Source organism: Synchytrium microbalum, assembly GCF_006535985.1.
Source record: "Synchytrium microbalum strain JEL517 chromosome Unknown SmJEL517_scf0066, whole genome shotgun sequence".
NCBI classification, from domain to species: Eukaryota; Fungi; Chytridiomycota; class Chytridiomycetes; order Synchytriales; family Synchytriaceae; genus Synchytrium; species Synchytrium microbalum.
In genome coordinates, this window is record NW_022158415.1 from 1 (window position 1) to 26,469 (window position 26,469).

A 26,469-nucleotide genomic window follows, 5' to 3' on the forward strand; every position below is an offset into this window, starting at 1 on the left:
CTTTAGATGAACGATTCAGTAAGAACGCACTTGCAGTCAAGGATATCAATACATCACACCACGGCCTTTGGAGCGTTTTTCCAGCGGTCAACGAGTTCCTCGTTTGTCTTGCCTGCGATGCGCTTTGTAGTGGACGCTACCGAGCATCAACAAAAAAATAATGCAGGAGGATGCGTATCACCAAGTGAGATTCTTATTGTTGGGGCCTTCCCGTTTTACAAAGCAAGCAACACTCTCAATATTGATGCCGACACTTGGGACCCTTTTCAAACTTTGAGTGTGTATATGGGCTGAGTTGGTCGACAGCTGTGAAGTCCTCTTTGTTGCTTCCACATGTGTTTTGCTACAGTGGGATGCACTCCTCGATACTAAGAAGAAATTCAAGACTGGGTGTAAGTCAAAGATATAGAGACATTGAACCGACAACCAAAAATGGAAGCAGAACGACGTTGCTCAATGGATTCCTGTCATTACTTACAATCTCTTCATCAGTCGGTGCATCCGGATTAGGCCTATTGATATAGTTATGCGCAATTCCCGAGTACGCAATTGGCCCATGTGTATACTCATCGTCTCCATACTGTGGCTTAAACAATCCATATCGTCCACTCTCAAACGCATATCTCACATCATTGTCAGTAGTAAACCTCGAACCAGGATTTGGTTCAGGAATATCATTCCATGGCCGATTCTGTTTGGCTGCACCGGTATATTCCTTTTTGACGAGATTTGTATCAATGGTCTTGGTGGGACCTACGATATGGTCTGCTGCATGCGTTACAGAGATTGGAGGATGGAGCATCCGGGATGTTGGGATTATGGATTTCGGGTCGCGCAGGGATGTCCAGTATGTTGGGTCACGGCGCTTGAGGGCGTGGGATTCGGCTGCGTCTGGTGGCAGCGGTGTTGTTGATACGTGAGGAGGTGTTTTGAGGAGTCCCGGGCGTGATGAGCGTGTGAAGGCATCTTCACGCATCAAGGCTGGAATTCGTGGGATTTTGGTTGGAGGCGTTGATATGTGATCTGGTTCGGCGGCTGGAGATATGCCGGGAAGACTTGGAGGTGTCTTCTATAAGACCAGTTAAAACTGTGTTGGCGGTTGTTTGCTTGTGGCTGTTCTTCCTGCCCAAAGTTTATGCAGGAGCGACAACAGCCGCGTTCCTGCAGTAGCAAAATGATTCACGAAGTGAACTTACAATAAATCGGTTGCGTCCATCGCCACTTCCAAACCGATGAATCTTGGCAGGAGCATCAGAAACAAAAGCACCAGTTCTAGCGGGCAAAATCTTTGCCAAGTCATTCATGGCTGACTTGTTCCCCAGATGTGGATCTCTCCAACTGATAACAGCATATGAATCCGGAGTTGGGGGTGCCTGTTGACGCGTTATGGATGTGAGAAGCCCGGTTTCATTGTTTTTTAAGCCGACAAAAAAATCGGACTCTACTACACTGATCACTACTTATTCACACTTACTGGAGCAGGATTCAAAGTATTCTTCCTCATAGTGGTACATCCACTTTCAATAGATCCAATGACTTTGACTGGACCATAATCTTTAGGACGGCCTGGCGGATCATGCTGCTGAGCTGTCTCAGTTTGAAATGGTGCTTCAATCCTGAAATATTGGATTTAGTTGTTTTAGAAATGTGTGGTGACCAATGTGTATATGGTGTTCGCAAAAAAAAAAACCACTGCTGCAGAATTTGAGACACTAGCAGTGCCAACCCCATGTTTAAATCATTCAGTTGTTTTCAAGCTCAAAACAACTTACTTAAATCCCTTCTCATCAATCTTCTTCTCATAAGGCACCCAACCATGCAAATTAGCAGCAAATCCAGTTCGTCTCGTTGCTGTTGTTGAAGGTTTCTTGATTCCAGAAAATCCATTACTACTAATAATGCCAGTATTGCTGCTGTTCTGAATCATCCCAGTAACTTGATGAGCGACATGGCCATGGAAGGAAGAATACGATGTAGCGTAAAAGTTTCGTGGGTCCAGTGAAGCTCCATTTGAAGCATACACTAGTGATGTTGCTCTCACATTGGATGGATCCATCGTACCTGGATATGGGCGATCGATAGAGAGATTTTAGTATGTGTTTGTGCATTGTTTGGAGATTGTGAAAACAAGTGCACAGTAGCATCAACCTTGTGCACTTACCTATCTTCTCGTTCTCTTGAGAAAAGAAGATCCGTCTACAATAAAAGCAAGTCTGGTGCTTCTTGAGCTCTCAAGATTGATGATTCAATCGCGTGAAAACTTCCGTTTTTCGTGTTTAAGGACTATCGCTTGGTTTTATGTGACGTCAATCAAGTAATGAAATTTAGGGTCTGAAAATTTCCTATGATGATTGGACACTTCTGTTAACCTTTTCAGAGTTTCCTGCGCGTTGTCGCACCATAAAAAACATTTCCTCTGTGTGGGTGATGCAGCCCAACAAAGCGACACTTGACGCTGGAGATGAAGCAGTCTCTGTTATGCCGAGTTTGTGAATAGAATGCATATACGAGAGTCCAATAAAGGCTTTCGTTAAGTGAAAAGGCACGATACAGATTGTCCAAAATTTAGATAGTGTCCTTTGAAACGCGATTTTGAACGTCTCCAAGCCCATGGCTCTGACATCCTATCATGCAAGATAACAGAGAACCAATGGATCACCAAGACCGTATGAGAATCTTACAACCCAAAGGAAAAGGTTAGCGCGAGCAACAACATGTTCTTCCACAAACTACATACCTGAAACGGATTGTAGACTGCGTATTTACTCAAGCCAGCACTATTCGAAAGAAAAGATTGGTGACTAGGCTGTTTCCTTATCCACATTTTGACCAGAGCTACCAACAACACAAACAGTGATCTCCAAATCCTGCTCTCGTTCAACGGGGTTGTCACACAGACTAGTCAAATTGGGGTATCCCACTAGGTTGATGATCAATGACCCAACGCCCAACAGCACACGGGCTAGCATCGTCGTGAGATAACCATTTGATATTCTTTAAGATGAGCTCGTGACGAAAAAATGCAAATAAATCAACGTACAAGTCAATACTTAGTTGTGTCTGTTTTACAGAAAGAGTTCACCACCCAACCAGTTACTATCTGAAACCCCCAAATGGGAACAATCCAAAGATCTCATTAGATTGATACAAATACTGAAAAGCTACCACAAAAAGCTTTAAACATGTCAGCATTGTTGAACTCAGCACCTGTATAGCGCCTTTCAATCAAACACACCAATGGTTACCTTAAACGTATCATACACCCTCGTCAGCACAGTAATAGAACTGGAATCGACGAGTCTATTCACAACCTCTCCAAATTGTTCTCGTAGCGCATTCATGACAGCTTGTTGGGCATTAGAGGGAACCATCCCAGAACAAGAGATCCAGGATGACAACACCGTTAGCTCGAGTTGATGTCCAATTGGGAAAATATCTATGCGGTTAAATTTGCTGGAAGAGCGTTTGAATCTCATCCCACAAAAAGCCTATCAGGGAAGCTTTGACGGTAGTCTCATCGTGTCAGCAAAAAAAAAGTCCATTCTATAAGCTCAGTACAGTTTTCCAGAGTCGACATGTCTATGCTTCTCAATAGACGGGAGGGTTATTTCCTATCACTTTATGAGGAATGTTAGTCAAGTAGTTCTACAGAAAGCCGTCTTTCAAGGACACGGGCACCATACTGTAAACCATTACTCAGCATCCCTTACCTACTTGAAACCATGGCTGCGATGAGTGCAAAGTTAATGGTGATTTAAAACCCTCGAACCACACTCCTTCACAACAACAAAGAAACAACTGGTACAGCCTCATGACCACTTCATCATTTAACAATTCCAAACATCTTCGTCATGATATACTATATAATATTTCTCATAGATAATCAGTGATGAGGAAAAAGAGACACAAATAAAATCAATGTACAAGATTAATAATAACTCGTGTATGTGTGTCGACTTCTGATGCAAAAACAGCCCACCCAACCGTGTATATCCCATAACGCTCCAAATTCCAACAAACCATGAGAGTAGAAGATCATAAGATCCCATTAGAATAATACTAGATAGGAGAGGAAAAGTAAGCACAAAAAAACTGAGACTCAGAGGATACATATGGCAAAGCACATAAAACGCCATCTTCATTGCCTTCAACATACCTGAAATGTATCATACAACCTCGTAAACACATTGTTCGCACTAGAATCAACCATCCTATCCACAAACTCTGCAGCTTGAGCTTCACTCAACTGCATCTGAAACCGTTCTCGCAGTGCATTTGTGACGGGATATTTAGCATAATTATTCATCGGAGAGGTTGCAGCTGGCAGTATCGATGGTGGGATGGTTGATCCCGAGGATGAGGATAAACCACCAGATGGATCAAGAATGCCGTGAGGCATTTCATGCGGTGATGTGCCGTTTGGTAATAATTCGCTTGTATTTGGTATGTATGTCGATGGTGGTTTTGTGTTGAAGCCTGTAAAGCATGGTAGCGCGGAATCTAGATAGCAAAATAGAATTTCATTGAGCAGCTGAGCAAAAAATGACTTCTGATCGGTATTGATGCTGTTTGCTCACCCTTCTCAAGCATCTCAACGAGAGCAACAAGCTTATCATAATTCTTTCTGATAGCCATAAATCCAAGCTTGACGAGCTTCCTGAACTCCTCAAACTTTGGACTTGTAGGGCCACCCATTATATCGAGATACTCTTGTGGTAGTTTAAAAGGAGCCAATTCAAATCCAACAGAGCCAGGTGAATTCGTGAGCATGAATCCAAAATCGATGTGCACAAGGTGTCCAGTTGAGAGGAGTAGAATGTTGCCATTATGTCTAAAGAGCGAAAAAAACCATCAATCAATCGGCCGACAGAGAGCATCAAGTCTTTTTCATCACACATACCTATCCCGTAATTGTAACAAGTATGTGGCTATCGAGTACCCAGCTAAAGATTTCATAAAATGGTCTTGAGCTCGTTGAAATCGATCCGTATTGGGATGTCCATATTTCTAAATGAAGGTGACACCGAAGTAAGACACCACGCGACAAAAACACATCATTACATTATATCAGTTCATGTACACTCACATCTATAAAGTGATCATACAAGCTATAGACGACTCCAGATTGATTTTGTTTTTGGGCGTATGCATTCTTCTTGATTGAATGGATTGATATGGAATTTCTAACTGTTTCAACCAGTCCAGATTGCTCTGATGTGACTAGCACTCGATATCTGTATCATTAAGAGAGAGGAGAAGGTTGAGATTTGAAACATCGCGCAAGATTGGACGATTTTTTTGCCGGTCATTGAAATAAACATCACGAATAAACAGTAACAAAAGGTCATCCACCTCCACAAAAAGCAAGCATTGCACTTACGAGCAAACCCATAAATCCAACGAGGCGGCCTTCCATATCCTCTGCATCTCTTCAATAAGCTGAAGAGCTAGTTGCTCCTGTCGTAAATCAGCACCTGATTTCACAATGACTGAAATCAGTCTCCACCTTGGATTAGATCCGTATGGTGATGCTGCTCTGACTCGTTCCAACTTTTGCTCCCAATCTTCTCGGAATACAGCGGCTATATTATTTGGTATTTGATGCGTAAGTGGTGAGTTTTGAAGTGGGTTTGGCAAAATTGCAGCAGGAAAGAAAAAGGTTTGGCAACCGCATCAAAAGACAGACAATCACATACCACTCGGATCTTCCTTATCAAGAGTCAAACAAGCCTCTTGAATCTTTTTAACTTCAGCCTCATCCAACTTACTATTACTGCCACTACTAGCAATACCATTTGGCTTCGGTGATCCTTCGACAGCATCTGTAACAGGTGACGGAGCATCTACAGCCGTCTTGCTAGACTCTCTAGCAAGTTTCAGTCGACTCTCTTCCAAAACCATCATTTCTTTAACAATCTTCCCACGAATCATTTCAAAATCAGTCTTCATCTTTTGATATTTACGACGATCTGCTCTTCCAAGAGCTGGAGATCCAGGGAAGGCACCGTTAGCTCCAGTCGATGTCCTTGTCGCAGGAGTACTACTATTATTACTGGGATTGGCAAGAGGTTGGAGTGGCAGAGGAGTCAAATTGGCAGGAAGGGTGTTTGAGTTGATTCCCATAAAGGCAATCAATTCACGTTGCTGCTGTTGATATAATTGGGCGAGCATGACGGCAGCTGTTCTCATCTTTTCAGCAAACAATTCTTCTTCCGGGAAACTAATTGCTGATGGTGCTCTGGGTCTTGTTATGCTACCGTTGGTGATGTTATCGTCGTGTAATATATCGGCGGTATCGTTTACTTTATCCTCTATTGTCCCATGCAAATCATGCTCACTGGTTGTTTCTGATGCAGTTAATGCCTTTTCACTCAAACCAGCAACACCGCCAATACCAATTCCGTCGTTGTCACTATTATTATAACCATCGACACCAACATCAGCATGGTCATGGCCGTCAGTACCATTAACGATAGATCCATCTCTACTCCACAAAGGACTCAATTGTGGTGTTTTACTAGCACTAGCTTCTTCAGATTCAATGACTTCCACAAGAAGCAAGTATGGAACCCGATCAGCAGAATTCAATACTACAGCATCAGCAGGCGGTATCCGTACTACTTTGTGGTGTCCTGATAAACCCTTTGATGCGCACCATAACGGTATACATATTTCAGCAGGTAGATTATGGTTGAGTAATTCCAATTCAGCAACTAGAGTCCGTTGTCGTGCTTCTCTAGGCACACTGAGTAGACGATTCGATATTTCAGTCAAAGCCATGATGAATTGTAATTCAGCATGATAATAGTGTGATCCTACTAGATGCTTATGTTCATCAGATACATCCGAGTATTCTGATGACGCTTTATGAGTCGATGCGTGTGATGGTACGGGTGATGTAGTGCCTGTAGAGAATCCAGCTGCACCAGCAGCTTTGACAGCAGCCGCATGCCTTAAATCTAGAGTTGATGTAGACCAAGATGCTTTACCATGAGGCAACATGGTTAACGACGAGGCACTACCAGATGCCTTGGCAGCGTATCGACCAAATGAGAATGCCGTTCCATGGTACATGTCTTGTACAGATGGAGAGCTCGTTGGTATACGTGCTATTAGATGTGACACTGGAGCTGAATCCAGTGATGCGGGTCTACGTACTGCCGTGGCAAGATTATTGAGCCTAGCATTCATAAATGCACTCGTGCTGGAAGGACCAGCACTGCCACCAGATAATGGTTTCACGTTTGTGGGACTCTGGTTGTCCTCTTCTTCAGGAGGAGTCACTGATCCCGTTCCTGCTATGCTACTACTAACAGCACTCGATGCACTACTATTATTACTGCTGGCACCTGGTATACCCCATGACCTCCATCGTCTGCCTTGAGCAATGACCATTTCTCTGGCGACTTGCATAACATGTGGTCCTCCTATTCCACCCATCATGGCACCTAGACCTACGATAGCTGGCGGTATATTTTCACGGATACGAGTATCTGTATTCCAATCTAGAGTTTGAGTGGGATCCGGAGTGTCTGCAAATATAATTGCTTGACATCGATGAAAGACTCGTTTTATAAGGCGATAGGATGGTGTCATGGGATGTAAACGTTGATCATACATATACGTCTGTAAATACCACAGCATCTAAAATAGACGAGTGATTTAGAAGTGCAATCAAGGTTTAGGAAGATGGAAGCAACAAAAGTATCCTTGCTAACCATGAGACCCCAATGTGCAGAAGCTTCACTTTGAGCCAGCATGAACTCTTCCAGAGCAGACGAGCTTGTTGGATTGTTGACCAGTAAGTGACTATTTGATTTTTTGAGCAGCGTGAGAGTCATGTTCAACACACACACCAGGGCATTTTGTCATCTGATTTCCATCAGAGTAACGGGTTTACGCGATGGATCAATACGAAACGAGATTCGGTTCTACCATACAACTGCAACAGTCCAATTACAACATGTGAATCCAAGTAAACCCTCGTGCATACCATAGTTGAGGCAACAGAAAGATGACATGGTCGTGAGGCATGGATTTGAGTCTGTTGCAGACATAAAACTGGATGCCCACGGTGTCGGGATATCTGTACAGGTAGGATACGGCGAGTCTTGCATCGAAAAAGTCGGACTGGAAGAGTCTCAGCAGCCAAGAGGATGACTGCTGTGATGTGGAAGGCAATGAGGGCTGCTGGGGTGATGTTTCGAGTTTGGCAGTAGATGCATCAGGAGCAGATGAGAATGTAGCAGTTGGCTGTACATGTCGTTGGTTACCACTATCAGTACCATCCTCCATTTTTTAGTAACAGAAATCTCAAATTTTGGGAGTCCGAATGTTGATTCTAGATTAAACAACAAACCAAGTCATTCTATGTCGGGAAATGGCCCGAGCACTTGAACCTAGTCCCTATACTAGCAGTCGTGAAAGTTGAAGGTCTTTGTTGCTGAAACCATCGATTTCCGAATGCTGGTGGTTTTGTTGCTTTCTGACAAGATCAAAGAGCATCACTATAAGCGAAAATCACGTCGTTCCTCGGCTGAACATCGCATATTCACGCGTACGTAAAAGCATTGACCGTTTTCCTTGCGTGAGATGGGGCGTTCTCGCTCGTAAAAACGTTGGTTTAATCTCACCCAACGATGCCTAATGTTATGAAACATTTTTGGGTTGAATAAGACGCAGTTTTGATCAGGCCATGAGTCAGGCCTTGACTGGAGTTAAGGTGGTAAGTTCTACCTACGATTGTGGTTGTTGAATCTCGCTGTCAGATTGCTCGATGATGGGTTTTCTGTGGTGAAGAAATGTCGAGCCTTGTCATTGCTTCTTGATTCAATAGTGCAACAGTTGAAGACCGCTTTCGACACGTTAGTTAACGCGCACTCGTGTGCTTGGATGCTTATTCCAGATACACGATGTGCTTACAACAGCTGGGTTGGAAAACCCACATACATTCAAGTCATGGACGTTTCGTCACCTACCTCTAAACCTTCTTCAAATTTTGCGTCCCTCACCGCCTCTGTAAACATTCTAGTATCTGCACTTCAATTCCCCGATTCACCCGGAATCGACAATGGTCTTGTCTCTCACAGACCATGTTGTGGTCTCTGATATCATAAACAGTTTTGTATCGCACTATAATACCAAACATCACCACTCCTCTTGGAAGATGGACGCTAAGCTTGTGACCTTGGCAAAGTCTGATGGCCGGTAAGGCGCCCACAGAATTCGATCAAATGACGATGCGTCTAACACAACTCTTGTTAGGATATTGAGTGCATCTGACAAAGTATCAAAGGTCATTGAACCGAAAGAAGACTTGTCCTTGGTTGAGGTTTCCCTACCAGCCGTGGCTCCTCTCGCCCCTCCCACCACGATTATAAAACAGGAGCCGACAAAACAATTAGAACCTGTACCAACAACACCAGCAAAACCAGAAGCATCTACGAAACCACCAGCTGAATCTCCGAAATCCACAAGAATCGTAATTACGAAAGAAGATGCGAAATCAAAGGACAGTAGCACCACGAGTAAGCTCACTATATCAGATTCGACACTTACGATAACCGCTACGTTTGCTACCCCTGGATCACCAGCAACAACAACCTTCGACTTGTCGGCATATGACTTACGAGGTGCTGATAACGTTATGGAAGATATGATACAGGAAAAGATAAAAAACAATCTCGTATTGGCAAACAAGGCGATTTCGAAAGGAGATACTCAAAGTGCTGGGGTTATTTATCGAAAGATATTACGAGCTGATGAAAAGAATTACGCTAGTTTGAATGGACTTGGTAAGAAAATGAGAGATTTATAATGACGTGAAAGGCCACTAACCGAGATTATCTTCTGCTATTTTTCGCTGTCTCACACACTGATTCTCCCTTTGTAGCTGATATATACTATAATGTCGGACGATATGCTGAAGCAAGAGATTACCATACGCGAGCTATCCAAGCGCTAGGACCTGGTGTTAGATACGACTTCAAGACAAAGAGAAGGTGGCTTTCCCTGAATATGCGTTTTTTGCCTTCTCATTCTAAGCTCAAACTCTACACTTCCTCTAAGGACGGTCGAACTATCAGGTCTATGTGGTGAATTGACAACAACGTCACAAATAGCCAACGCGTATACGGACTTGCTATTGGACATGGCTTGTCAAGACGATGTTTTACGAAGAGATGTCCAGATTGACTTTTCAAGAGCGCTCAAGAAATACGCGAATGAATTGGAATTGGCATGGAATATCGTTGTGGTGTGGGCTTTATGATTGGATTCCATTCCAAATTGACTCTTTTAAACAAGTTTTTTGCTCCCAACAGGCTGTATTGAAAGAGGACGAAAAGCATCCTGGAGGATTGTTAGAGTATGCTGAATACAATGCTGGAAGACCTGCTCCAGATGAGAGTGTTGGAATCCTATTGAGGCTCGTTATTCAGAATCAACGTGAGAAACTGTCAATTTCGATCTGTAGAATAACATCATCAGGTTTCAAACTTTCTATGTTTTGCACAGATGACAAGGAAGTCCGAACTGCGTTCGCCAACGCAGTTTACAAGGCAGACGGTCTGACTCTACTAGACCAAGCTCTTGGTGATGCCAAGAAGGGAGGCTTGGGAATAGCGTGGCTAGCTCAAGTGCTAAAAGACGATTCAGTACTTGGTCCTGCCATATCATTATACGAACGAGCATCCATCACAGACCCAAAGAATCCATGTTATTGTCTGAATTGGGTCCACGCCATCGAACTCACCTGTAATTATACCGAAGCATTACGTGTCGCTGGTGCCTTCTTTCGTAATTTCCCAAACGCTACTGTCGGAAAAGTCGTTTCGAATCGTGATTTATTACTCTTACTCGGCGATATGCAAGAGGTCTCCTTTAGAAGTGGGATTATACGTGATTTGAATATCAATCCCGGTAATAGTAATAGTAGTAGTCATAATAGTAGTAATAGTAGTTCGTCGTCGCTGAAATCGTCACCTGGACGTGGTAATAAGAGTTCACCAAAATCGTCACCTGGAAGAGGGAAAGGGGGAGGACATCATGACGATCAGGTGAATGGGAAGGACCTTCCGTCATCTGCTACAAATACCACTGTTACTAATGGAGTGATTAATTATGATTGGGAGATTGACTTGACCATAAGGCCAGGTAAGAGCAAGTGATTGGAGAAGTCGCAGAACAGAAACACCCTTAAACTTTTCGAAACATAGAATCACCACCAATACCCGGTCAAGATCCATACACAAACGACGAATTATACCTCCTGGCTCTCTGGATGACTGTGACTAAAATTCTTTTTCTAGGTGGTAAACTCGACTCTGTCTACCAACTAGCCAAACTAATCGAACCACTCTGCCGCGGTTGCTCCCTCCACACCACAACAATAGCAAACGAGAAATCATACTACTCGTGTTGCGTACTACTACGAGGCTATTTCATGAAAGCGTCACTATCGTCCCATCATGGATTGTCTGGTGAGAATCTGACTGATCGGATATACGTGCTTGGTGATTCACATGTGCTGCCATTGGCGTGGAGGACTATCGAGTTGAAGGGCAAACCATATGTGTTTTACCCATTGTGTACAACTGGATTGAAGGCATGGCATTTTAGAAGTAGTGGGAGGTTTTATCCGAAGGCTCATTTTTGGAATAATGTTGCGAGAGGTATGTTTTGTGTTTTATTTGCAGACAAGGGTGTTTAAAGTGCTGTTGGCGGTGTTTGAGTCAATCTGCAACATGGTGGTTAGAGCCAAAAAAAGTTCATCTAGCTGTATTGTAGATTGACCTAATCAGTAGAACTAACACAAGCATCTGTACACGCAGTGCCGAAGGGTGCCAAGATACTGCTAATAGTTGGTGAAATTGATTGTAGAGAGGGACTTCATAAAGCTGTAGGAAAGTCCAGGTAAGAAACGATGATCCCTTACGGAGATACAAATCGAATGTCACAGCTTGCTTTTTCTCGTCAAAATTTGCGAATCTCACCATTGCAATTGTTTCTTGATTGTTTGAAAGACATTTGAAGAAGAATTTTGATCGACATTTCTTCCTTTTTTCAAGGTATGATACCTGGGAGGAAGCCATGAGTGCTACTATATCTATCTATATGGATACATTAGAAGAAATCAAGAGACGGATAGCACCTGCTGAAGCTTATATACATCCAGCACCCCCTGTTTTGGCTGCATCGAGGTAAGAAAGTTGTCAATGTACTGTGTGTGTGCGTTGTCAATCGTGGAGTCTCGTATCAGGCATTGCTCTTATCTTCCATGCTACTTTTTTGCCTGTCGTGCCACGTTCTCAACTCAATTTGACAAACACATAAAACTGTTAGGCGGGCCGTCATTCTCTTCAACGCAATCCTAAAACAACGGTTGCAACAGCAGTATCCCGCTACTACCAACGGACTATTCAAATTCATGGACTTGATGCCCCACTTATTAACGTCACCACAACCCAAAGTCGACTTGTCGTATCTGGACAAGAAGACTGGCCCAAACAATTTCAGATTCTTGGAAAAGATTGTTTCGTATGATGGCAAATTGGTTGAAGAGTATGAAATGGACGGGACACATCTGAATCCGTCGTATGTCGATTTGATTAGGAATGCTTGGAGCTCTGATGGTGTTGTTAAATGATTATAGACATTGTAATAGCATATGTAAAACATGACGCATGAACAGATGCACTCCTTTGTGGGTTTTCTGAATTCTTTTTTGACTGTGATCCGAAACACACACCAGATCTCCTTGAGTATTTACGGAACACGAGATGCATTTGTGAGGACCAGGTCTTGTTTCTTGTAGGTATTCAAGACAGACATCCACGGCACAATTCCGAAACAGAGCTTATTGGCGCAACAAGATATAAGACGCCTTCCTTGTTCACTGTTTCCGTCACTACAGCAATGACATAATGAACTGGATTATTGTAGGAGGATTGGCAGTACTGTTGGTATACCTACAGCTTCGATGGATATCCCCTATAGTCTCATCCCCTTACATGGTATTAATTGCAATAAACAAATAATATGCAACATTTGACAGAAACTGACACTTTAACAACCAGGATGAGATATTTCATATCCGACAAGCTCAAAAATATTGTAATGGAATCTGGAACGAATACGATCCCAAACTCACTACACCTCCTGGACTGTACGATATATAGAAGCATATGCGACATCAAAGCACTTTTTTGGACAGAATATTGATTTGAACTAACACCCATCACATCTAGATATTTCGCATCCCTGGCTATTCTCACACCGTTAAAATTCATTGCTACATGGACGGATCCATGCAGTACCACGATGCTACGACTCACAAACACCATATTCGGTGTTGGGATTTACATTGTTTCGTATTTGCTGCTACAACATCTGCATCCATCTGAACGTGGAAAGAATATGGGAGCGCTAGTAATTGCAATATTCCCAGTGTCCTTCTTCTTTAATCTGTTGTACTACACGGACTCGGGATCGACGCTGTTTGTATTACTGTCGTATTGGATGATGGTGAAGGGATTGTATGGAGGTAGTTCCGTGGTAAGAATCAAGTTGAATAGACTCGTTGAGAAGATATAGCATAGAGCAGCCGTCCTTGTCGGTTTTTCACCCTTATTCAACAGGCAGGTCTCATCGCATTTGCATTTCGCCAATCTAATATCGTTTGGACTGTCTTTACTGCTGGACTGGCTACTATATCTGTTGTTAAGCAGAATCTTAATACGGAGCAGATTGAGATGCTAGATTCTACGATGTCGGATCTAGCTCTGCAGAGACGTTAGTAGTTAGTAACTTGTTGATAACAAATCAGTTTTTTGACTTCTACAGCTAAAACACGATTGATAGGGGGAGACAGACGATATATCCTGACTCTTATACTATCCATTCTCACAAACATCTCATTGCTTCTGAGCAATCTGTGGCCGTACTTGATAAACATTCTAGTGTTTCTTGCGTATCTGAAATGGAATGGGGGAATAGTGTTAGGTACTTACACATTGATACAAATTCGATTTTTCTCGCAACTCTGCAATCGTCTTCACTTCAAGAAGAATGTCTCATTGTGATTCACTGGTGTCAAACGCTTAGGTGATAAAGCCCATCACATCGCATCTATAAACATACCGCAAGTGTTTTACTTTTGTGGATTCTTGGTCTTTTTCGCTGTTCCACTGCTGATTACTCAAGTGAATATGAACGAGCTGAAGAGGTTAGTGCTATGATGTGATTGCTCAATCTGCTTCTGATTTACATCCTTTCTTTGCAGTTTACGAAACCTCCTACGGTTTGCGACATTCTTGCCTGTGGCAATTTATATTATATCTCGATACACGTACGGCTTACTGGTTTACTCCTCGTGTATGTATTCCGAATTCAACGATACTTCAACCAAGTAGTGTGGAACATCCATTTCTTCTAAGTGACAACCGTCACTTTTCATTCTACGTATGGAGATATCTTTGCAGAATGCTTCCTTATGGGCGATATGCTCTCATACCAGCATATTGGATATCGATGTGGAGTGTTCTCTCGTTGTTGAGTAAGAGATCTTGACGAAATCGTCCTGTGTCGTTTTTTTGTTTGGCTCATGTTCTCTCACACTCTTCAATGCTAGATAATTCACAACCACTATTGTTTGTGATTGCGTACATACTCGGAGTCCTCTTGACTTTAACTCCATCTCCACTTTTGGAATTCAGATACTTTATCATACCCTACATATTGTTTCGGCTGCACGTTAACTCACCGACGAGAGCAGCCTCGATGATAGAACTGGTGCTTTTTGGAGCTGTTAATGTGGTTGTGTTGTGGCTTTTCTTGATGAGGCCGTTTGTGTGGGCCAACGAACCAAACGAAGTTCAGAGGTTTATGTGGTGAACTTGTTTCGTTGTTGATCATACTTAGTCTTTTTACACTGTAACTTAATGTACATGGAAACTGTGGTTGGTCTTGTACACATCTTGATGGTTGAATGAATGGATTATTCTCTTCATTTTGTCTCTGTGTTGGAATTGTGGGTGTTTGTGTTTTTGCCGAGGCTTAAAAAAGCTATCCACCGAGTGACATGAATATTAGAGCAGAGTCTCTATACTTTGGATATGAAAACAATCAGGTAGAGGCTTTGGAGGCGTTAAGCATGCTAAGGAATTCGAGATGGCCACTTATTGCCCGTAATCCTTTTGATGATCTTTCTCAAGTTTGGTTTTTCGATGCCACATGGATCGTAATCGAACAAGCCGGTTTTGTTGCATCGCGGAAGGTTAGTTTTGGCTGGAGGTGCCTGTAATATCGGATTCAATCTTTTCGTCAATGCCGTACGAGAGTCTACTTGAGACGAAGCATGTCTGCAGCAGAACCATGAAGCTGTTTTAGGATGCGGCTTTGTCTCCCTGCTTCAAACTTGCAAAACACTCACTCTCATTGCCATTGTGAATCTTCCTTGTTGGAAAGCATTCTGATCCAAATCTCTCTCATATCTTTCAAGGTATGGAATCTGGGGTTAAGGCATGACTGGACAGTGCAGTGCAGCCACATAGCAAGAGGACACCAAGAGACGGGTTATACACATTCGACGGTTGTGGCCGCATCAAGGTAGTAAATCTGTGCATGTGGAAGTGTTTTGTGAAATGTGGATTTTGGAGTCTCGCATTGTGATAACTATCTTTGGGGCAAAGCTTCTTTTAGGGTTTTCCGGAAAACTCATGGAAGACAAGCACCAAATCAGATTCTTGGAAATGTTCGTTTTTGGTATGGACGAAATGGGCGAAGGGGTATGAGCTCGACGAGCGACACATTTCGCACCTTTTCGTCTTTGTCGATTTGGCTGAGTAGAGCTTGGACTTCTGATTTTTCCAACTGAATTTTGTATTTGTAGAAGGATTGTCAATACAGGAAGCAGAACTGGTGCAATCGTGTGCATATGATCCCAACCTTCTTGACTTTCTCTTTAGCTTTCTGTGAACAACATGCAACTGCGATTAAAAATATCCAAAACAAAATAGGATGATTGAAAATAGCGATCCTTTAAACACGCTGACACCAGTTTCTGTCAAATCCCTATCCATTTATTGAGACTATTGAACTGATGTTGGTATAAAACAAGAGACAACCCCAATTCAACAAATGTCCCCTATCTAGATGCATCCTCCTTCAGCATTCTATGATTTGAGCACCACAGCTCCTTCAGTCTCCACATCCAACACCTCAACCTGCGAGTCAATCCCCTTCCCATCAGGCCCCACAGTATTAGCCCAAATCCCCTTGATTACACGTCCAACCTCTTCATGATTCTTAATAGTGATGGCCAGCACACATGGTCCAGCACCACTCATACAGATCCCAATCAGACCAGGACACGATTCCGGATTTAATTCCAGTATTTCAGTTAGACCTGGTACGAGATGAGATCTATATGGTTGATGGATTTTATCCTTCATGGCTTCGTATATTATGGTTGGTTGGATTGGAGTGTTTCCCAGTGCGACGGTTAGGACTGCGAGACGTTGTAGGTTGAAGACGACATCGGCACGAGAGTAGTTTGGTGGGAGGACACTTCGAGCTAGTTTGGTTGCTAGTTCAAAGGATGGGATTACAACCACTGCCTTTGCTTGTTTGGCCCATTTTAGAGGCATGTAAACACCCAAGTTGGGTTGCGGTAGTGGGAATTCTAGTTTCTTTATACTTGTAGTTCCGTTACTATTACTATTGGTTCCATTACTAGCAGCTAAATCCTCACTACTACTCATACACTCGTCAACAGCCTTCGCAGTCTCATCTATACTGGCTCTCATATACCCCGCCGTAAACCCACCAAACATACTAGCAGCGACATTATCAGGATGTCCCTCCACAACCAGCGCAAAGTCCATTAATCGATCTCGCGATAGATTCAATTTACATGCTTCGTTAGCTAGTATGACACCAGCGACAACAGCAGCACCTGATGAGCCCATTCCTCGACCCAGCGGGATTGGATTGTTTATATGTATGATCATATTTGTTGGTAGTGGTGTGTTGTGTGCAAGAGCTACATACATTGCGGTTTTGGTGACCATGTTTTCGGAAGGGAGGAGAGATACACCATCTGCTCGTGATCCCTCATATGTTATCACTATACCACTATTATTATTTGTAATGCTGCTGCTGTTCGTGTTTGATGTTGGTGTGGTTGGTGATGTCGGAGTAGATGCTTTACCACTCTTTGAAGCAGATGTACCGTTCTCGCCACTAGCATTACTACCACTAAAAGTATCACCCTGTATAGTAACAGACACCGTCAAATGCATGGATAAGGCCAAACCGAGAGTGTCAAACCCAGGTCCAATGTTTGCAGCAGATGCTGGCACCTTTATAGTAAACGTTCTCTTTCGAGGAGAGGATCTTGTATTCGATGACATTATAGATTGAGTATTACTAGATGCTGACGTGGCTTGTCCATTCTCGCCATTGTATGGATGTTGTTTCGACGTTGGCGATGACATTGATGACGGGGACTTGGGCATGTTTGCGACTTGATTTGAATGTCCTTCTATCTACAGGATGTCTGCTCTACTGTGCTATTCTTTCTCTCTAGCGTACTGTGAAGCTAGCCCTCTGTGAAAAGTTTGCAAAAAAAAAAACCGCTGAAGGACGAAATCAAATGCCTTTGAGCTTCACGAGGACCTAACACACACGCGATACATAAGCAGACCCTCATTGTTATTCAATCTGTGATTTATTTTTTACGATTCAGTCTTCAAAACACTTCATGAGTCATTCCTAATTGGCCAAATGGCCAACACGCGTCATGATTCCTCAAAGCTTTCCTCAAATCCCTCAAATCACTCCAACTTCCATACCACCAGCCGCCACCAGTCAATTTCGAAACACACAAAGCCTCCTTAAATCACTCCAAGTTCAACAGCCAATTCCATCGCGTCGGCCAACTTGGACGCCTCTTTTGCACCTTCAACCCTGAATCGACTGAAAAGATTTCAATGCAGAAGGAGAGTGAGATTCATGTGCTTGATAAAACTGCCCTATAAGTGCGACTTTTTGCACACCCAAACTCCATAAAGCCATCAAGCACTCACCCAGCAAACGTAAACGTAGGCACACTAGTCGTATCACTCTCATAAGCCATATTGAACTCCTTCGTTACAATATCTTCCGCCTCATTCCCCTTCAAGAACTCGAGTACCTCGGCACTATCCATTCCAAACCGGGGTGCAATGTCAGCCAGTACTTCAGGTTGTCCCACATCCAGCTCTTCAGTGAAATAGGCATGAAAGAGGATCTCCATGATATTATTCGTATCCAGTCCTCTCTTTTCGGCGAGCCACATGAGTCGATGAGCGGTGATTGTCTGCGACATGTTGCCGTCCCATTTGTACTCGAGGCCTTCTTTAGCAGCGAGGGCAGTCATTACTTTAAACATCTAATAGCGATGTTGTTTGAGTTCGGAATCAGTTGTGTTGGTACGGTTGGCTGCTTGGTCGGGCAAACATCCAAACATCACATACCTGTAAAGCCTTCACTTCTCCATACTTGGCAATGTTACGAATCCTTTTAGACACAGGCTTTAACGACAATTGAGGATCCAATAAGAATGGCTTCCTAACAACCAGAGTTGTTTTAGCTTGTGTTCAAAGGTCAATGTTTGATGACAATTTGGCTGACCATGTAATCTTGAATGAGACATCAGGATACTTTTCAACTACTTGCTTCATGGCCGTTTCCAATCTCCTCTTTCCAATATAGCACCTATTTGAAGCAAAAATGAGCGCTTACTCGAAACACCAACTTTGTGCACACAATTACAACACTTTGCACGTAATTACCATGGGCAAATCACATCAGAGACAATGTCAACCGTCAGAATTCGGGACATGTTAAAGCACTGCGGTATAGTCCAAGTAAAGTGCCTGAAGTCGGTGGATTGTGGTGTAGCGAAGTGAACCCTGAATTCAAACATAGCTGCACTCAGGCTGCACCATTGACCTGAGCTAGACGTGGTTTAATAATTGTCGAGATCTGTGCATATAGATTTTATGTTAAAGGTTATATCATGCTTGTGTGATATACAGTATATACAACTGAGTGCTACAGAATTCCAAATTTGTGAAGATTTCAACTCAGTCAAAGAACAACGAGGAGGCTCGACCTTAAATGGCCAAATATGAGATTACTGATATGCCACCACCTCGAATACGGCACTGGATTCCTCTATTCGCCGTAGTCATTATCATCACACCTATAACCATTGTAGCCAGAATGTTGCCATTTTTCGACATGTCAATACTAGAAGATCCACTCCAGTCGGCTGATTCCTATCTTCGGTTTGGACGTGATAACACCTTTAAAATCTTACAACTGTCTGATCTGTATGTGGGCCATTGTCAACATCAAACTCCAAACTTCAACACTTTGATAATTTACTAACACACGTTTCTGTTAGACATTATGGTGAAGCTCCTGACCAACCGTGGGGGCCTGAACAGGACTTTAACACTACGAGGGTCATCAATAAAATGCTAGACTATGAAAATCCTGATTTCACAGTTCTCGTCGGAGACATCGTAACTGGTGAAGGAATACACACACTCCAGGACGCAACTACATACTATCAAATACCACTAAATACCATCTCATCACGAAACTACAAGTTCGCCAGTGTATTCGGCAACCATGATATAGGACCGGCATTTGATCGACACGATTTGATAACAATCGAACGTAATTATTCAACGTCTTATACTAGAGCAGGTCCAAGAACGATTTCTGGAGTCTCGAATTACTGTCTTCCTGTGTATGCATATCAGAGGAGGCTAAAGTGGTGGGAGAAGCTGTATAAATGGGTCAAAAGTACGGCTGATATAGAAGTCGAAAAGCCATCGTGGATGTTGTATTTCATGGATTCAAATGGTGACTCTCATACCCCGAATGCTCCTAATTGGGTGTAAGTTTATGTTGCCACAAAGGTTGAAGACTTGGACCATCCTTGAACTCAGAAACCTGGACCACGCTTAACCCCGTTTCTCGCTATTGCAGGAATGCAAGTCAAGTGGCGTGGCTAAATAAAACAATAACTGATACGAATGTAAAATTTGGTGCTATACCGTCTCTGGTATTCTATCATATACCAGTCTATGAGTATAGAATCACCCTCGAGAAGCACTTCACTGAAGAGTGTAAAGGACTCGTCGCCGAGTGGGACATTGCGTTTCAAAATGGTGATGAGGGATTTTTCAAGTTGCTGTTTGAATCTCGCGTCGTCAAGGTATGTATGTATTCGCTGTGTTATAATAGATTGTGATATGTATGCCTGCTGGACAAACCAAACCAAACGGGCAAAAACAGTCGTAGTTACAACAACGAAATGGATATTGACGCTTCCAAGTTTTGCCCTAGGCTACGTTTACTGGCCACGACCATGGTTCAGGATGGCGCTGCTCGTATTCGCCATATATGAACACTACAGAGGATGATGGCCATCGAGTAGATCTATGTTTTGGTAGGCATACTGGTTATGGTGGGTATTGGCAGCCAAGTTTTGGTGATAGAGGAGCTCGAGGAATATTGCTAAATCGCGATGGCAGTATGAACACGTGGGTCAGATTAGAGAACGGATCTTTAATAGATCCACAGTAGATTGAATTGGTTTAGAATGTGTAGATACTGTATTTGCAACGGTTAGAACAACATACTAATATTATAGAGCATTATGTCCGTAGTGAACTCCTGTGCAGTGTGTGGCGACCAACTGAAAGAGCAATTTCTGAATTAGATTGATTTAATACGCGTAATTGTACTTTCTACTCGTAGTGCCGTGAAGTTTGTCAAGGTTACTGTGTCTTGTCCAGTAAAGACTGTTTTTCTTTTCCTTCACACCCATAGAAAAAAAAACCGATCGCTCGTCAAGCACGACAAACTGAGTGAAAAGGGGACACGAATAAGCAACTCTCATACTAGGATATAGTAATCGGCAACAATGGCAGGAGCCAAGAGGTCCAAGAAGCATGCCAAAGGGCGATTGGATCGCTACTACCAAATGGCAAAGGAGCAAGGTTATCGAGCTCGTTCTGCATTCAAGCTGATTCAACTGAATCGTAAATACAATCTACTCGGTAAAGCTAAATGCTTGGTGGATCTGTGTGCTGCTCCTGGTGGTTGGTATGTCTTCTTCATACTTGAACATTTGTGATGTTTTGTGATCTAAGCTTAACCATCTCTGTTCTCTGACCTTAGGCTACAAGTCGCAAGCAAATATATGCCTAAACCAAGTGTTATTGTTGGTAAATCATTTGAGACTTGCAGGATTCCTGTCGATACACCTGTTCTCCTCCTTTTGTTACTTCAACACACACATTACATTTAGGTGTCGATATAGTTCCCATCAAACCTATACCAGGAGTCATCACTCTCTGTGAAGACATCACCACTGCCAAGTGTAGACAGCAACTGAAGGGGGAACTGAAACAGTGGAAGGCTGACGTGTAAGCATAGCTCAATCAGGAGAATTCCTTCGTTCTTTTGGTGCTCATTTTCCGACCAACTTGTTCTTATTTCTATATTTAGAGTGCTACACGATGGGGCACCAAATGTAGGAACATCATGGCTCCAAGACGCATACACCCAAAATGAACTGGTCCTATCCTCCTTAAAACTCGCTACAGAGTTTATGATGCCACACGGGACATTTATTACCAAAGTATTTAGATCAAAGGACTATAACAAACTATTATGGGTCTTTCATCAACTCTTTAAACAAGTTGATGCTACAAAACCGGCTTCGTCACGTAATGTCTCTGCTGAGATATTCGTTGTGTGTCGTGATTACCTCGCTCCAAAGAAGGTGGATCCAAAGCTTTTGGATGCGAGATTCGTGTTTCAGGAAGGTGAAATTGGAGAGGATGGCGAGCATGAAGAGGATGCAAAGAAAAAGAAGGAGAAACAAGGTGCCTTGTTGAACGATTTGCTCCATCCTGAGGTGAGCTAAGTTATACAAATGGCTATCGCATTTTCGCCTGTTAATGCTTTTCGAAATCTCTCGAAATGTCATTTTGATTTCTTTTGAACGTGTGTATTTAATGATCGTACCCGTCCCTTTTCAACCCTTTAGAAAAAGAAGAGACATCGAGAAGGTTACGCAGACGGTGACTATACGCTTCATCATGTCGAAAAAGTATCGACCTTCATACACGATCGAGATTACGTAGCTGTACTCTCTCGTGCTCATACCTTGGACTTTGAAGCTGATGATGATGGAAGAGCGTAAGTATTCATAAAAACCGGTTGAGCAAACAAACCGATTGCTACTTGAAAATGCTATCCGAGGCGAGATTTTCTCACAGTATCATTAAACATTTAGTCTCGTATCGCATCCTCTTACAACAGATGATATCAGAGCGTCATGCCGTGATTTAAGAGTCCTTGGAAAAAAAGATTTCAAGGACTTGCTGAAATGGAGGCAACATATACGTATCTCTCTCAACTTGGACAAGAAAAAGGAAGTTAAACCCGCTGCCGCAGAGGATGATGAAAGTGGCCTGCCTATGGATGAAGATGCTCTCGCTGAACAGGTAAATCAAGTTATTGGCAGCTCGTTTTTGGTTCCATCTATTTTGGCAAGGACGAAAAAAAGGGGTATCTCGGTCAATAGGATCTGCTCACATTCATTTTCCTTGCATACATAGTTGGGTAAACAAGCTACAGCAATGGAAAAAAAGGCTCGCCGAGAACGTAGAAAAGAATTTGATCGTAAAACCAAACAAGCTAAAAGAATGCAATTGGGAATGTCCGAACCTATGGATATTGGTATAGAAGCATCACAAGATGGTGGTCTTGGCAATGACGTCTTATTCTCCGCTAATGCCATGAGTAATGGTGATGAGGAACATACAGAACAAGATGAAATACTCAAGAGGCGACGTATCATCTTGAAAAGTAAGTGTGAGCGGCTTTTGTGACGTCTTTGGAAAGAATTACTGTTTCTTGGCGCTATTTTTTCAAGTTTCTGTCGTGCTTGTCCTTACCAAGCGTTTTCTCTATTTCGTGACAAAAACAGATATGGCAGCAGATATAAGTGATGATGATGACGAAGACGACCAAGTCTCATCCCACAGTGACTCAGAAGACGGTTACGATTCCGACGTTGAACGGATCTCACGTCTTCGATCCCTCGAAAACGAGATTGAATCACGAACAGAGCATTACGATGCTCTTGAAATAGAACGTAATCCAGCAGCCAAAGTTAAGAAGGACTCTCAGAAAAAGCGTAGTGAAGTCGGATCACAATTCGAGGAATGGTATGGTGTCGAATACGATGCGGAAAAAGCTGCTGCTGAACGGGCAGATATGGGTATTGGTAGTGGTAGTGAGGAGTCAACTGATGACGAATATAGTGATGAGGATGACACTATGGAAGGTGATGATGATAGTGATATGGACGGTGAACCAGCTGATGATGAAGGCCTAGATGCAAACGCGACTAGTGACAGTACATCAAACATCCCAAAACCAACTATACCCAGCATACCCGTCAAACCCGTCAAGCTTTCGAAAAGAGCCCAGCTCTTCTTCGATAATCCGCTCTTTAAAGATGTCCATGCTGATGAAGATGAAGATGTTGATGATAACGAAAAGGAGAATGCAGTAGGAGCATTCGATTCTGAAATGACGTGGCCAGCTTCTTCTGATGATGAAGCAGAAGCCAGTAGTGGCAAAAACATGAAACGGAAGAGAAATCAAGAGTCAAAGAAATCGGATACAAAGAAGAAAAGCAGCAAGAAACAAAAGAAGGGAGATGTCAAAGAAAACAAGGATGGATTTGAGATTGTGCCTGCTGTGGAAATCAAGACTGATGACATCGATGACGGTACGCGACAGCAATCATTTGCTTGTGACAAAGTCTTCGTTGTTGTTGTCCTTGACTTCTCAACTGCAAGTGATTTTTGCTAAACAACAGGATTTTCTTAGGAGAATATGCTATAAATACAGCAGTAGCATATACGATTGCGCAAAAGATGCTCCGACCATCTGGCAAACGTGATTTGATTGATGATGGGTATAATCGATATGCATTCAATGATCGATTAGGATTACCTGACTGGTAAGCACGCCATATAGCGTTTCTTGTCTCGTTTCCTGTCTGATGGTTGAAACCAAAATAATGCAACCGCCAATCGATCAACATGTTGCATCTCAACAAGCCAGCTTACAATTTTCACAATGTCCGCTAGGTTTATAAACGACGAAGAACGCCACAACAAACCCATAACACCACCAACAAAAGAATCCGTCGCCATAATGAAGGCCCGAATGAGAGCTCTAGACGCACGACCAATCAAAAAAGTAGCAGAAGCCAAGTTCCGAAAGACACTACGTGCCGCGCGTCGAATCCAAAAAGCTCAAGCCAAATCTCATGCCATAGAGCTTGACCCTGATATGCCTGAAAAGTCAAAGCTTCAGTCTATATCTGATTTGATGGCCAAAGCTAAGAAAGCTGCCAAGACTGGAGGTGCTGGGTTGACAAAAGCTGGCAAGAAGAAGGATTTACCTAAACTAGTTGTTGCAAAGGGTAGCAATCGGGGTGTGCAAGGAAGGCCTAAGGGAGTTAAAGGTCGTTATAAGGTATGTTGGAACGAGGACAACAAATTAGATGTCTGTATGCATGTGGAGGATTGTTTGTTACTTGTTAACACTTCCTTGACATTCTTTATGATAGATGGTGGATTCAAGAATGAAGAAAGAGCTTCGAGCTGGTAAAAGAGCTCAGAAGGCTAAAGGTGGTAAACGTAGAAAGTGAGGATAGGGATTTTGAGTATGAGTGTGTTGTTGAGTGTTTGAATCCGAATTAGGTGATTGAACGGAGTCAGAGTTTTTTTTTCAAATGTAATATTCCCAAGGCAACAAATACAAAACTCAAGTCACAAAGCCAAGGCCAAGGTCAACCATATCACTTCACAAGGCCCTGTCGTCGTTTTGTTGCTGTGTGATAATGTATGTATTGTGTCTCTTGGAAGGAGGGAAGCGCTGGTACGATTGCAAATTTAAGCAAACCTTGATTGTGGTTCTATTCAATGCTGATGCTGAAAATTAGGGGTAGGGTAATTGTCAGAGTTTTATGTTAGGGATTTGGCCTAACGAAACTCTAAATTTATTCATATATAAGTAGCTATAACATCTCTTGAATAGATGAGAGACCCCTCACCCTCCTCCCAGGGACAGGACTACTGGTTTGGACAGCAATGTTGCTTCCAACTTGTGGGGGTCCTGCATCAGGGCTTCCGACAGCCTTGTTTTGCACTCCTCAGCTCTATGCCTTGACCGGCACAATGATGGTAGCTCGCTTGATGCTCGCTCACCATATGGTTGGTTATACCTTCCTCGCCTTCAACAATCAACAACTTCCCAGACCTCCTCATCAACCTTTAACTGAATCTTCAGCATCTCAACAACTTCGCAACTGTCAACAACAACCAACGCAACCTTCAACATCAGCACAACCTTTAGGCAAAGCAACTGGCGATAGATGCAGTTGGGTCAGCCAATAGCGCTCCTTGGGCTATCGGAATCGTAACTGTCCCAACAATTACCTATGGTTCTTGGTGTACTCAGGGCTGATGGGGTGTATGTATTCTCGTTCCTGAGACGAACGACTACTCTATACTATACAAACTATACAATCTCTTACATGATGCTGATGACACTAACAGAAAAAGGATAAAACTCCCTATGGATGGCAAAGACTCTACTTTCTTCTTTGCCTTTTAATCCATCATCTCTCGTCTCCTCTTACTACTATGACTCTCCACATTACCATCACCTCCACTCTCCGACTGCGTAGTAGCACTCGAAGCACTCTCCTCATTCAATGTCTGCAAACTATTTACATCCTGTGGTCTTCTGGTTTGTTGTGGTGGTTTTCTTGATAATTCATTCCCATCCTGTATATTTGTATGAGGAACACTTGATGCTGATGAGGTAGATGATCGCTTTGGTTGCTGTGGCACGGCAGCTCGATCATACACTAACTGCTGATTCCGCCCAGTAACAAGATGTATCCTGTCAAGTCCATTCCCTGGCATTCGAAGCACAGCTTCTGATGCAGCTTGTCGTTGTTGGTGGGTATATACGGGGACGACATTTGCGTCTAGACGCAACGATAATTCGAGATCGAATGGCCTAAGGAGGAGAAATGTGAGTGTTTCAGAAAAGGAGAGTTGTTTCTGATTTGCGGCCCCTGGTTGCTCTTGTTTTGTTTCGCTTTTTACGCAGCCTTACTGTCCAGGAGCAAGCACAGTTCTCGTCACGTCCTTGAGTAGAGCCATGACTAGTTTCAGACATTGGCGTTCTCGTGTTGAAGCATGGCCAGTGACATCAAATGGTTCCCAAAACATGGGCCGTTCCGCTGCGAACGCCAACACTTCTTCAGACGCCTAGTAGGTCAATAGAAGGATATTAGTAGTGAGCTTA

The 26,469-nt window shown here is 43.0% G+C and overlaps 6 protein-coding genes across 6 annotated transcripts; 3 read left to right on the forward strand and 3 right to left on the reverse strand.

Moving 5' to 3' along the window:
• Positions 1–397: 397 nt before the first annotated feature.
• Positions 398–2,056, reverse strand: SmJEL517_g05930 (uncharacterized protein; the record flags this gene model as incomplete). The annotated part of the gene is made up of 4 exons (XM_031171856.1): positions 398–1,069; positions 1,197–1,373; positions 1,475–1,616; positions 1,773–2,056. 4 exons carry the CDS (start codon positions 2,054–2,056, stop codon positions 398–400), a joined length of 1,275 nt encoding a protein of 424 aa, XP_031022166.1.
• Positions 2,057–3,551: 1,495 nt separating this feature from the next.
• Positions 3,552–8,295, reverse strand: SmJEL517_g05931 (uncharacterized protein; the record flags this gene model as incomplete). Its single annotated transcript, XM_031171857.1, has 9 exons — positions 3,552–3,611; positions 4,157–4,500; positions 4,578–4,831; positions 4,901–5,007; positions 5,087–5,234; positions 5,381–5,582; positions 5,697–7,644; positions 7,719–7,809; positions 7,994–8,295. 9 exons carry the CDS (start codon positions 8,293–8,295, stop codon positions 3,552–3,554), a joined length of 3,456 nt encoding a protein of 1,151 aa, XP_031022167.1.
• Positions 8,296–12,923: 4,628 nt separating this feature from the next.
• Positions 12,924–14,411, forward strand: DIE2 (dolichyl-P-Glc:Glc2Man9GlcNAc2-PP-dolichol alpha-1,2-glucosyltransferase; the record flags this gene model as incomplete). Its single annotated transcript, XM_031171858.1, has 7 exons — positions 12,924–13,013; positions 13,077–13,165; positions 13,248–13,554; positions 13,638–13,791; positions 13,861–14,001; positions 14,104–14,224; positions 14,282–14,411. The coding sequence occupies 7 exons, from the start codon at positions 12,924–12,926 to the stop codon at positions 14,409–14,411; spliced, it is 1,032 nt and encodes a 343-aa protein (XP_031022168.1).
• A 1,761-nt stretch (positions 14,412–16,172) lies between these two features.
• On the reverse strand, positions 16,173–17,516 carry THR1 (homoserine kinase; the record flags this gene model as incomplete). Its single annotated transcript, XM_031171859.1, has 1 exon — positions 16,173–17,516. The coding sequence occupies one exon, from the start codon at positions 17,514–17,516 to the stop codon at positions 16,173–16,175; it is 1,344 nt and encodes a 447-aa protein (XP_031022169.1).
• Positions 17,517–19,161: 1,645 nt separating this feature from the next.
• On the forward strand, positions 19,162–20,643 carry SmJEL517_g05934 (uncharacterized protein; the record flags this gene model as incomplete). Its single annotated transcript, XM_031171860.1, has 4 exons — positions 19,162–19,376; positions 19,451–19,951; positions 20,044–20,272; positions 20,404–20,643. 4 exons carry the CDS (start codon positions 19,162–19,164, stop codon positions 20,641–20,643), a joined length of 1,185 nt encoding a protein of 394 aa, XP_031022162.1.
• Positions 20,644–20,983: 340 nt separating this feature from the next.
• SmJEL517_g05935 (uncharacterized protein) lies at positions 20,984–24,799 on the forward strand (the record flags this gene model as incomplete). Its single annotated transcript, XM_031171861.1, has 11 exons — positions 20,984–21,165; positions 21,241–21,287; positions 21,371–21,488; positions 21,571–21,982; positions 22,115–22,266; positions 22,364–22,574; positions 22,689–22,938; positions 23,060–23,869; positions 23,971–24,103; positions 24,234–24,624; positions 24,719–24,799. 11 exons carry the CDS (start codon positions 20,984–20,986, stop codon positions 24,797–24,799), a joined length of 2,787 nt encoding a protein of 928 aa, XP_031022163.1.
• Positions 24,800–26,469: the final 1,670 nt, after the last annotated feature.